The 12,244-nt window shown below is 38.9% G+C and overlaps 1 protein-coding gene across 1 annotated transcript in view; it reads left to right on the forward strand.

Moving 5' to 3' along the window:
* The window catches only part of ABCA4 (ATP binding cassette subfamily A member 4), a 111,884-nt gene that overhangs the window by 68,543 nt on the left and 31,097 nt on the right, over positions 1 to 12,244 (forward strand). Inside the window, exons 19-23 of the mRNA XM_063298291.1 lie at positions 321 to 498; positions 5,883 to 6,014; positions 6,816 to 6,955; positions 7,962 to 8,099; positions 10,407 to 10,597. Coding sequence (XP_063154361.1) covers positions 321 to 498; positions 5,883 to 6,014; positions 6,816 to 6,955; positions 7,962 to 8,099; positions 10,407 to 10,597 — 779 coding nt within the window. The remainder of the gene's footprint in view (positions 1 to 320; positions 499 to 5,882; positions 6,015 to 6,815; positions 6,956 to 7,961; positions 8,100 to 10,406; positions 10,598 to 12,244) is intronic.

Genomic DNA, 12,244 nt, shown 5'->3' on the forward strand with positions numbered 1-12,244 from the left:
ATGCAGTGGCAAAGCCAGACCAAAGGATGATTATGGGATGCATAAACACTGTGTCAGCTGCAAGTGATCAGTGTTAGATAGTACTCGATAGTTACCACAGGCACACACAAAACTGCTCTGTGGCTCTGGTTTCTTTCTCAGTTTTTCAAGCTTAACATAGTACAGTAAAAAAAAAGGAGTTATGCTGTTTTAGGATTTCTAATTCATTGTACTTAGTAATGTGACCACTGCTGCTAATAATTGACTTAGCTGTATAAGAGTTGCAGCCACACATGTCTTTCATGTCTTTCATTTTTTTACGATTTCCTCTTTGTTTCAAGCAAATCTGTACTTCGAAGTAGAGCCTTCTGGTTTAAAGCCTGGTGTGAGCATCCAGAATTTGGTGAAGATCTTCTCCAATTGTTCCAAGCCAGCAGTGGATGGAATGACTTTTACTTTCTATGAGGGCCAGATCACTGCTTTCCTTGGCCGCAATGGTGCTGGAAAGACAACTGTCATGTAAGTCACTCTGGCTTTCAGAAAGATTGACATAAAGCCAATGGGTAAGTCATTGGACTAGAACTGGAGGATCCTCAGCTGTGAAAGCTCACTAAGTGGCTTTGGCAAGCCATTTACCTCTCAGCCCACTCTATTTTAGGTTGTTGTTGTTGTTGAGACTGGAGGAGATCATTATATATAATGATCTGAACACAGGACAAAATAGGTAGGCATAAAGGCAGATACGTACCAGATCAAGAAATAATCAGATAATCTTTGAGCATCTGATCTGCTGAATGTCCATGCTCAGATTTTCATTTAACATTCAGAAGTACTGCATAGCTTCACAGGAAGATCGTGCTTGACTCCTATATACTAGATGATAAAACTGAGCATTATATATTGGGCAGATTCATATAACAACAGAATTACAAATTTGATCGACTTTGCTTGGAGTGATGGGGTTATAAGTTTACCAATACCTTTCTGCTCTGATCGTACTTCCTGCTAATTTCTCTTGCTTTCAAAAGGCTTCCTCATTAGCTGACTTAAATTCTTCAAAAAGGCAAACAAATAACCTAAAAGTCTCATTGCACTGAGTATGCTCAGTTGAAAGCAAAAACATGTGTAAGTCCCACCAACAGAGAAAGTTGCATTTAGGGTCCTGTGTGTACTTGTGGGAGTGTTGTATTAGCTACATTCTCCTCTAAATTGTGTGTGAATGGCAACTGACATATTGATTCAGAACAGTCCTTTCAATCAAAAGTGCTTCTAGACAGCTGTTTGCACTATGATTCAAGAGACATTTTATTCTGTTTCTGTTCTGTCTTTTTCTCTTCAATGAAAGCCTGAAGGATATAAATGGATATAAATTCAGCTAGAAGTGAATCATATCTGGTCCCTTTGTAAAATTAAATGAAACAGATAGGGCTCTTTGCATAACAAAACTTTGGACCCATCCTGACCATAGTGGTCAGGGTGGCCTGGATATTGCAGCCTAGCCTCCTAGTTTGATAATGGGCTGATTTAAATTTTCAAATATATTATAACTTCGCATAGGCATAAAGTTATTTCCTGGAGCTATCTGGAATTTAGATCCAGGAGCAAACCTTTTGAATGCAGATAATACCTTTGGTTCTAGGAGTAGGTTGATCCTGCTCTCCTGTCTCACTTTGAATTATGAAGTCAGTTTATAAGCTTCAGCTATGATCATACTCATTTTAAGGAAGAGAAAAAGAAGAAGAAAAAAGATTACTCCAAAATAAGCAAGGTCCTGGGAGAAGGAAATGCCTAATTAAATATGAAATAGAAGAAACAAAAGCAGATGTCTCTCGGGAAGAGCAACATTTTCTTGGGGTCAGGTCTTGCGCTCAAAGAGATGGAGAGTATTTTGTCTGGAAAAGCTGAAAAAGCAATGAAATCACAATGTTGATATGCCCTTTGGGTCTATGAGAGTTCCAGGTGCATTGCTTCTTAGGAGTCTGGACAAACATTTTTTTGGCTTTAATTTCCCAATGCTGCTAGGTTTCTTCCTGAGGAATTTTGGTATATTGTGGCCAAGTCAACATTTCAAAAACTGTGGACATTGCAGTACAGCTACATCTGTCAGTTTTCATAGGAACATAGAGATAAAAGTAGGTCATCTAGTCCTACCTCTGCTCTTGCCATTACAGTGTAAGAAATCTGTTGGTGCAGCATCCCTGATTGATAGCATCTAGTCTAGTGATGGTGAACCTTTTGGGCTCGGTGTCAAAAATTTGGAAAATGCCTAACATAACTCTGCTGGTGTGTCACCCTCCCGAACAACAACAATAAAAGCTTTGCATGAAGCCAGCAAAAGTACGCCTCTTCACCCAAAGGCACCCCTTCACGCCAAGGTATGCCCCTTAGTGCAAATTGCAAGAAGCTTCTCCAGGAACCTGCAGGTCTTTTCTCCCGAGGCTTCCCTGGGCATGGCAGTTGTTGGGTGTTGGTGAATGCTGGCATGTCACCGAAAACATCATGGTGTGTCACCTTTGACATGCATGTCATAGGTTCGCCATCACTGGTCTAGTCTTTCCTTAAGAGTCTACCATATTCTAAGGTAGTCTGTACCACTCTGAAATTGCTAATTTTTTCCCAGTGTTCTGTCAAAATCCTGTCTTGTCATTTGAGCCTCTTGCCTCAGGTCAAACTCATTTATGCAATGTTAAATAAATCTTCTCCATCATTGTATGACAGCCCTTCAAATATTTGAGGGTGACAGAGTAGCTTTAATTATTCTTCTGGGATTCTGAAAGAAGACTCATGCTTTGGGGGATTTGTTTTGGAGGCCAGACTAAACATCTATGTAACCAAGTGGTCCTAGTCCCATGGAGAATTTAAGGTTGGGAAGCACTTAAAGAAGTAGATCAGTAAAAATGAGATGTTTAACCAGTTCTGTACTGCTTGCCAATTCTTCCAATTAATGCCAGTTCACTCCCTCTTTTTAAAGTGAAGGCCAGACTAATTTCCAAGTTCAACACAGGGAAAATATTTTTTAAAATGCAGAGTGGATAGAGAATTTATTTATTTATTTTAAAAAAACAAGCACCATTAGAAACTTTTTAGTATTAACATTTTTTTGCACATCCCATCTTGAACTTTCTATATGGATACCATCTTCAGCCAATAGGAAGATGGCTTTGAATTAAAATAATTCCTTTCCAGTAGAAAAAAATATACAGAAAAAAGTGTAAACTAAAATTACTATCCAACTGTCCAGTTTTCCTTCCTTGCTATCCTAGGATTGCCATCTCCAGATGAAATAATTTCGGATTATTCTCTCTAGCTTAATAAGTATATGTGCACCTGGCCAGAATCTACACTCACAAAGAGGCCAGAGTTAGGACTCCCCCCCAACCCCAACTACTTAAAAGTTAATTGTCTATAAAATATGGGTCTCCATTTATCAGATGAATTGATCTCTAGTTGGCATGCATACACACACACACACACACACACAAACTTAAATTCTCCCTTTTGTCAAACTTGATTTATGGTGATTCTATAAATACATTCATGCAATTTTCTTGGCAACAATACAGAAGTGTTTTGTCACTGACTTCTGGGATTTTTTTTTTTCAAATTTACCAATCTACCCTACAGCTATGTTTCCAAATACTAACCTGGACTAACCCTGCATAACTTCCAAGTCCAGACAAGGTCTATACACATAAGCTACTCTCACGCAGACACACACACACTCTTACAGAATAATCATAATCATCAAAAGGGAGAGGGATAGTTGCACTCGGAAAGGCTTAAAAGGAAAGCGGGAAGAAAACCAGATGGGAATAAGGAAGGGGAAAAGAAAGGAAAGGCAAGGAAAGGAAAGGCTTTTTATCCACCAAACATAGGCAAAGTGTATGTGCAATGAGGAAGAACAGATGGACAAACTGCTGAAGCATCCTTTCTGCTTCAGTGAGTAGGCATGCCACATCTGGATGCCAGAAATCCAGAGGATTGCAAGATGGGAGCAAAGAGAAGAACGTCTCTTTGCCATCATCTAGTGCTCCTCTGGATTTTGCAGCCCAGACATGGCTTTCTTAACTGAGAAGGTGATTTAGAAAAAATGTGTGTTTGCTTTTTGCAGAAAGGATTGGCCATATATAGTGGTCAGAATAACAAGGAAGGACAGGAGGAGGTGCCATGTCACCTTGAGTTTATGTGGGGAACTCTCAAGAACAAGAAAACGGGATATGGAAATTCCTGCCAGTGGGAAGTAGCTTCCGTTGCAACTGCAAAGGAAATGTCACAAAATTGTCTTCACAACACCAGTGTCAAGAATTCACTGTGGGGATAGAGGGGTGTCACTGAGCAGCACTGGGATGTGGAAAGGGCCTGAGGCAGAAGCAGCTTCTCCTTTTCAATCATGTCTGCCTCTGTTCAGGGAATGTAAGGATACATCTGCATGTTCTGCTTGCCCAGTGTGAGGCTGGCCCAGGAACCATTTCTCAGGGACAGGAATACACAATGTCATCCTCAACTCTCTCCCAATCTACAGCAGAAACAACTTTTGTTCATCTTTTATCACTCTTAGTCAAAAATAGTGCTTTCCTACTTCTACCAGCAGAAGAGGTGCTATGCGGTCTGTCAGCTGCGCTTCGTTTCATTGGAGGCAAATTAATTTAATTGACTGTTGTGCACTGTGATGGAAGAACCCTCTTCCTCCTTTCATTGGTTGCTCCCTCTATTGCTATTTGGTCCTGGGTTGTTGAGTTACCTGACCTTTTCTGAGGAACCCTTTCCCTTTGTAATGGCATGTGGGAATGACCTTGGGAGACAGGAGGAAGAGCCGCAGACTAGACAACCATCATGCAAAAGGTATCTCAGCCCACAGAAGCAAAAGGGGCATGGGAAGTGTCTCAGAAGGGACCCTCCCTAGTTTTCAGGAAAGTAAAAGCAAAGGAGGAGAGGAGTGCTTTCAGACTTGCAAGATTCTGTTACTGTAACCTTACAATAAAGGTAGTGTTAGTACACATGGTTTGTGCTTCTTGTCTGGACTACCTTGAAGGGCTGACACCCCTGGACTTTTTAACAAATGACAAGCAACTGGTGCTTGCTTTCCTGGCACAGGAGGGAGAGGTAAAGAAGCTGGGAATATCACCAATAATTATGTTGGTGATAAATAGGACATTTGTACAATGAAATCTGAAAAGAGTTATGTTTAATGTTTTTTATTTGTAGATGGAAATCTACATCTTACATCTCTATTTCAATATATATTTATCTTTCAATTAATAATATAGCTAGCAGAACCAATGACAAAACTTAAGTAGCTCCCTTCCTTTTAGTGTATTCTCTAATTCTGACCTCTCCTTTTATTTTTTGCTTTTTATTTGTAAGAGTAACTGAAGAGTTTAACATGAATCAAACAGTCCAGTCAAAGGATGTAGCAATTCCATCTTTCCTTAACAAACTTCCTCAGTTAAGAAAAAAAGAATTGGGAAACATGGATGGGTTACATGGAGGAGAAGGCCTCTTTAATATTTTTCCTCAATTTTGTGTCCCCAGATATGTTCAGACTACAGTTCTAGAATTTCCAGGCAACATGTTGGTTAGAAACGCTAGAAATTGCAGTATTAACTTTTATTAGATACAGTACATTTAATAAAATAGATAAATTAGCAAGGCAATTACACAAACCAGAAACATACTGATGCATTCAATTTTGCATTGTGTTGACTTGAATGTCTCCAGAGACCTCAGGCACCAGCTGGTGGCATCTTTGATCTCCAATTAATTTGAAATTAATGGTAAAATAGCTATAATTTGTTATTTGCAGTTACTATATTATTATCATGATTATTAATTATGAATCATAAATATTCTTGATTCAGGTACATAATTCTTGGGGGGTTGGTCTTTTTTTTTCTTTTTGCTAGGTCTATCATTACAGGTCTGTTCCCACCTACATCTGGAACAATACTGGTTGATGGAATGAACATCCAAACACACATTGATTCCATCCAGCAGAGTTTAGGCATGTGTCCCCAGAACAACATCTTGTTCAATCAGTAAGTGCTATTGGAATTTTTTTTTCAAAGTTCTCCAAGAAGCCTTGGTTTTCCTTGTAGCCAGTAAAATGCTACAAGGTGCCATGTTATAAGGGACAGGTCAAAATCTGCGAGATGGCGGATACAGGATAATGATACAAGTCCTGCCCTTTTAGTACATTTGTATGACATCAGGACTTGGATTTGGATCGTGGCACCATGCCACTCTATTGCAGATTTTGATCCCCTGCCCCCTTGATGGATACCCCGCATGATACTATTTTTGAAGAAAGGATGTATTTTCATTCTTTACATATTGCTTGCTTGGTTTCTAGTTATTTTATCAAAGTTACTACTTGTACTAAAAAACTGGTGTTGGCAAAATGTCACTTTAGTATTGGCACTTGCTATCATCTAATTTTAGTCTCCAGTTCTAATTTATCGAGACAGAGGCTGAGCTTCTAGATTAAGAGAGCAAAGTACAGAAGTAGTAAAATAGTAAATAGCTTTTCGGCCTGTGAAAGGGCTCTCCAGAGCTGCAAAAGAGCTTTCCTATACTCTCAAATACTATTTCTGATGGATTATTTTCTCTTCTTTCTCATAGTGAAGAGATATTATATAAGGCAGTTATATATAAGGTATATATAAATAATTTATATTATAAATAAAAGGACCTGGAGAGATTGCTTCCAATAGTGTATGCCTATTTCTTTTTCCCCTGAAGAATCAGATTTTGTACATTTTCAAAGAAATATAAAAAGCAATGAATGCAGCATTCTTTGTTTCCTTTGGTCAACTAAAACTACCAATTTCTTTCTTTAGCCTTACTGTTGAAGAACACATCCAATTCTATGCTCAGTTGAAAGGAAGGAGCAGAGCAGAGGCAAGACTGGAGATGGAAACACTCCTAGAAGACATAGGCCTGCCACATAAAAGGAATGAAGAGGCTCAAAATTTGTCAGGTGTAGAAGTTTGCCCCAGAGTCTTCTGTGTCTTTTTAGCTCCTAAATACAGGGCCGCAACTAGGGTCCGTGTCACCTGGGGCAAACGTGGATTCCACGCCCATTTTGGCGACCCCCCAGCGCAGCGCCTGGGGCACATGCCCCGCTTGCCCGCCCCCCCAGTTGCAGCCCTGCCTAAATATCACGTTTCTGCTGCCGCTGCTCCTCAGAGCAGAATTAAGGATTCATTTTAACCTGATTATCCTGACTGAAGGTCAGGATGCTGTCCCAAAGAACAAAGGGAAGCAACTTCAAACAATGTTAATTGATTGAAGTTGCATCCCTATGTTCTTTGGGAGTAGAACTTTTTTAAAAATACAATCCAATGAACTGGTTTAATTTACTTTATAGAATTGGGAGTTTCCTTTATAGAATTGGGGGTTTCCTACATGTAGATTTTTAAATATATATATACTTATTGGTGGTAGAGATGATTGTCCTTATGTTTCCATGGGTGGTTTAGTCAGAAAGCTGTGAGAATATAGAGTTGGCCAATTTAAGTCACTCCACAGAAATTGGGATATTTTTGTATAATAAGTGTAATTTTTTCAAAGGGCTCCAATAATCTCTTCTTGTTCTGTATTAAGACTGTATTTCTATCTTTAATTTTGTTAGACATTCTGAGTACTTATAAGACAAATGTTGAATATGCATGTTAAATAGGAAATAAATTCCAGAGCAGTGCTTTCTTCATCTGATAGTAAAACCTCACCAAGAGTCATATGTTATCTTGAAGTATAGCATACTTCCTCCTGTGTAAATTTTTGTGCAGGTTAACCCACGTTATCAAATGCTAAGGTGACTATCTTTGAGATTCTACTATGTAAAGTTTGTTTAAATATTTGTTGTAAACCCTGTTGTATGCTTCCCAAAAAACAAACTGCCCTCTATTGAACTAGCACTTCCTTGGGTAAAAATGTATAGCTATTACATTTTAAGATTTTTTTTTCCTGTTTCCCTTATTTAGGGGGCATGCAGCGGAAACTATCTGTTGCCGTTGCCTTTGTGGGTAAAGCAAAAGTAGTAGTTCTAGATGAGCCTACTTCTGGAGTTGATCCATATTCCAGACGCTCGATTTGGGATCTCCTTCTGAAGTACCGCTCAGGTAATTTGATTTCAAAAAAGCAACTCTGGGTTTAAAACGAGTTTATATGGCACTACATAAAGCATGAGCTTGCTTGCTTGCTAATTTATTTATTTAATTAATTTTGCCACCACCCATCTCCCCCCAAGGGGGGACTCTGGGCAGTTTACAAGTTACTTGGTAACTGTTTGGGTGTGTATGTGTACTCTGTGTTGAGTGTATATTGTGTGTTCGGCAACAGCTGCAAAAAAGGCCTATAGATTTCAGACCAGACTGATATCTTATTGTCCATCTACCAATAATTATATTTTCCTTCTGAAATATGTTTCCCATTAAAATGAAAAAGTAGCAGTCATGAAGTTGATGCACTTTATGGTGGTGTGTAAATGCCTCTACATCTTTCCAAAGACACTGAGTACTCTCTGGGATTCATTAGGTTGTTTATCGTGATTAAGGATGATAAGATGACATATTTTCCACCAAAGGGGGTTGGTGGGAAATAACACCTGTCCCTGACATGCAACTTTACATCCTTCATCTTGCTTTATTGGTTGACAAGCCTTTGTAGTCTAAAACCTAAGGCTGTTAAGACATAACTAATTATATATAGGCAGTGTTTTGACAGGTGCACTCGACCCTTTCCTCATTATTACCTAGCTACTCAACCATGGGAGAAACTATTATTTGGATGAATAAAATTAATGGATAATCATACTTCATTTAATAAAAGTGATGCTGGATTAGTATGTAAAGTAATAAACATGTTGGGCACAAAACAGTCACAAATATATTAGTTTCATTATGTCAACTAATAGCTTGTAAATATTATAAATGTTCAGTTGATCTAATGAAGTTATTACCTCTGTGAATGTTCGTGTTTTTATAGCATCTGTCCCTTTCCCTGAATTTAGCATGTACTGCTTGGTTAATTGCACTATTCACATTTTTATACAATAATACACTACATACATTTTCCTCACATGTTAAAGGCACTTTCTGAGTAAGGGTTTTGTGAAGTAATATGTTTCAAGAACCAAGGTGAAAAAGAGCTGGTAGATAATGTTTATAAGATTGATTTCTATATTTTTCAGTGAATTGATTTATTAGTTAATAATTTAATTGTATAACATGAAATGAATATATATGTATGTCTTTTTAAAAAAAGTAACGTGTAAGAGGTGTGGGCCTTTTCCTTCTTTTCTTTTTGCATTTAATAAAAATTAAATCAGAGTTTTTGAAGTCTGAACAAATAAAGTTAGGAACTAGCAAAATCTGAAGTTCAGACAAGGGAGACCTTGCTTTGCTTATTCAAAGAAATAGCTCCAACTTGGAAGACTTTACTAGAAATCAGTCATACGATTTTTGTCATATGATCTACAGTGGCTGTTTAGGTCTTTGCATGGTTGTAATAGAGCTGCCCTTTTTGGTCTATAAATGATAAGTATTTTAAGCTCTCATTGGCATCTGCAGGCCAGAACCCTTTCCAGATCAGCCATGTTCAAATATTCCAGTAAACATTATCTTCTGTATTTCAGTGCAAAATAATGTTGTTTCTATTGATCTATGTACAATCAAAATATTATGGGGTGTTTAGGCCAGGGACAGCAGCCCTTGGCATGTGGGTACCTTTATGCCATAAACATTTTTTGTGGCACCCATTGGATTCCTTGCTTCATCCATATTTAATTTTTAAAAAATATCCTTTATAATTTTAATTAAATGGCATATTTATGTGCTGCGAAGCCTTTCATATTTTTATTTCTAGGCCACCACATGGAGCTCTTGAGCATTTTTAGGAAATAAAAATGGTGGGTGCTTTGTATGGAAGTGTGTCCATATACCCATGAAACAAAGAGAGCTAAAAGGGAGAGCAGATAGCAACCTCACCTGTTTGTCTTGTGGCAATAGATGGCTGCTGTGGCAGCTATTTTTCAATATTGCCAACAATATGCTCTCAACATTCCCATGGTGCCTTCTGGCACAAGAAGATTGCCCACTGCTGATGCAGATATTTAAAAATTGTAAGTACGGTGGGGAGATGGGGACATTGTGCATCATTCTCTCTGCCCTGGCCTCTGTGACAGGTTTATCAGTGTTTGAAGTAAACAGTGAAGTGAAACTAACCATATTTGTTTAAACCCAGTTACAGAACTGCATACAGTTGCCATGCTAGGGTTGTAGACATTCTTTAGATCTTCCCAGTTAGTGTGAAGCAGTCAGGGATAAAGGGGTCCTGCATGCACATCTGTACAAACCCCTGCACCAACCCCCAGGTACAATTTTTGAATGCCTGAATGAATGTTTGACAGATCTGTTGCTTCCTCTCAGGCAGAACCATCATTCTGTCTACCCACCACATGGACGAGGCAGACATCCTTGGAGATCGCATTGCTATCATTTCCCAAGGAAAGCTGCACTGCTCAGGATCACCTGTTTTCTTAAAGAACTCGTTTGGATCAGGCTTTTATCTCACCTTGGTCCGCAAGATGAAAAGGGTCCAAAATGGTCAAAAGGATGCAGTAAGTGGTTAGCTCTGTTTTGCACGAATAATCTGCAAACAACATTTGCCCCCAGATGTGAGTACGGATATTTTGAGTGACACCGTAGTTACATACATTCTATTCAAGGGGGAGGAACCAAGTGGCATTACTAAGTGACAGTTCACCTGCTTGGCCCTTAAGTATCAGGTATGCTGTTCTGTGCTACTTCTGTGGCAAAAATTAATGTGAAGCAAGAGAATGGAAGAGCCATAGAATATTGATAGGGGAATTTCGGTTGATAATGGTTGGGTGGGGAGTGGTAGTTGAAGAGTTCAATTGAAGCTGAGAAGCTGAGGAAGGAATACACTGAAGTTGAAGAAGAAAAGACAAGCAATAAAACAAGTAGATAAGTCACACAGAAGTAGAGGAAGATGGGCAATAGAATGGATAGATTGAAAGGAGAAAGAATTAACTGTTTAACTGCAACAGAATTAAAAGCTAAATGCTTTTTTATTACTGCAGTACCTTGTGCCTGGGTCTACCTTTGAAGATGGTTCAAAAACTTGAACCACTCCAAAGTTTTGCTGCAGATTTACTAATTGGGACTGGCTGATCATATGACGCAAGTATGTATCCAGGCCCAATTTGAGGTTCAAATGCTCCCACCCACTGAAATAAGGTGGGTGGCTATGAGGAAGAAGGCTTTCTGAGTTGTGGGGTTTCACTTACAGAAGGCTCCTCCCAGGAAGGCATGACGGGTACCCATATTAACATGGCATGGGTCCAGGTCCATTACATCGACCTGTCCCACCCAGTCAGGCAGAAAGGGCATGTTACGGACCCCGTCCATGAGGGAATGCCAATTCTTTATACTTTATACTGATATTTATATTTTATGTAATATATCTTGTTTTTATTGTATTTTAATCTTTTTAGCTTTATTGTAAACCGCCCAGAGTCCCTCTTTTGGGGGAGATGGGCGGTGATGAAATTTGATAAACAAACAAACAAATATCATTCCAGCACCAAAGACATTCCTCCCTATGGCACTTCTATAGTTTCACATTCAATTTCATTTTGATTGCCTTATGATAAGCACCTAGTTTTTGATATGGTGCAATAGTGCCCCCTAAAGCATCGGGAAGTTGAATTAACAGAATGCAGCTTTTGTTTTCCAAAAAAGCTGCGTCCCTGTTAATCCCTTTGATAGAGTGGCATAACTGGTGAAAACTAGATTGGACCTTTATCATTCCACCAAGAGTCACTAGGAAGATGGTTATAGACACTAGCAAATTCTGATTAGCTAGTTAGGTCCATGATGCCAGAGCAGAGTATGTTATGTGACTGAGCAAAACAACAGTCTGTCTCCCCCAAAGGATGGCTTTTACTTATCCTCCACATTCTATAAACTGAGAAAAAGAAGAGGAAGAGGAAGTGGGAGGGGGGAGGAGAACCTCCTGTGAACATCTGGGCAGGAAGCCCAGATGATTCTTCACCATCATTCTCTGTGCAGTGAATATGTGCTGAAACTCAGTATCTTATTCAAGGGTATAATGAATATTTAGTTTAGTTAGCCTGACCGCATTGATTGTTTTGGAATTCTCAATGTGTAGCAGTAGCCTTACCTTGCTTTTCCTTGTGTTCCCTTTCCCCTAATAAACTCCTTTTAATCTAGAGATTTGACTT

The sequence above is a fragment of the Candoia aspera genome, chromosome 3, assembly GCF_035149785.1.
Source record: "Candoia aspera isolate rCanAsp1 chromosome 3, rCanAsp1.hap2, whole genome shotgun sequence".
In the NCBI taxonomy this organism is placed as follows: Eukaryota; Metazoa; Chordata; class Lepidosauria; order Squamata; family Boidae; genus Candoia; species Candoia aspera.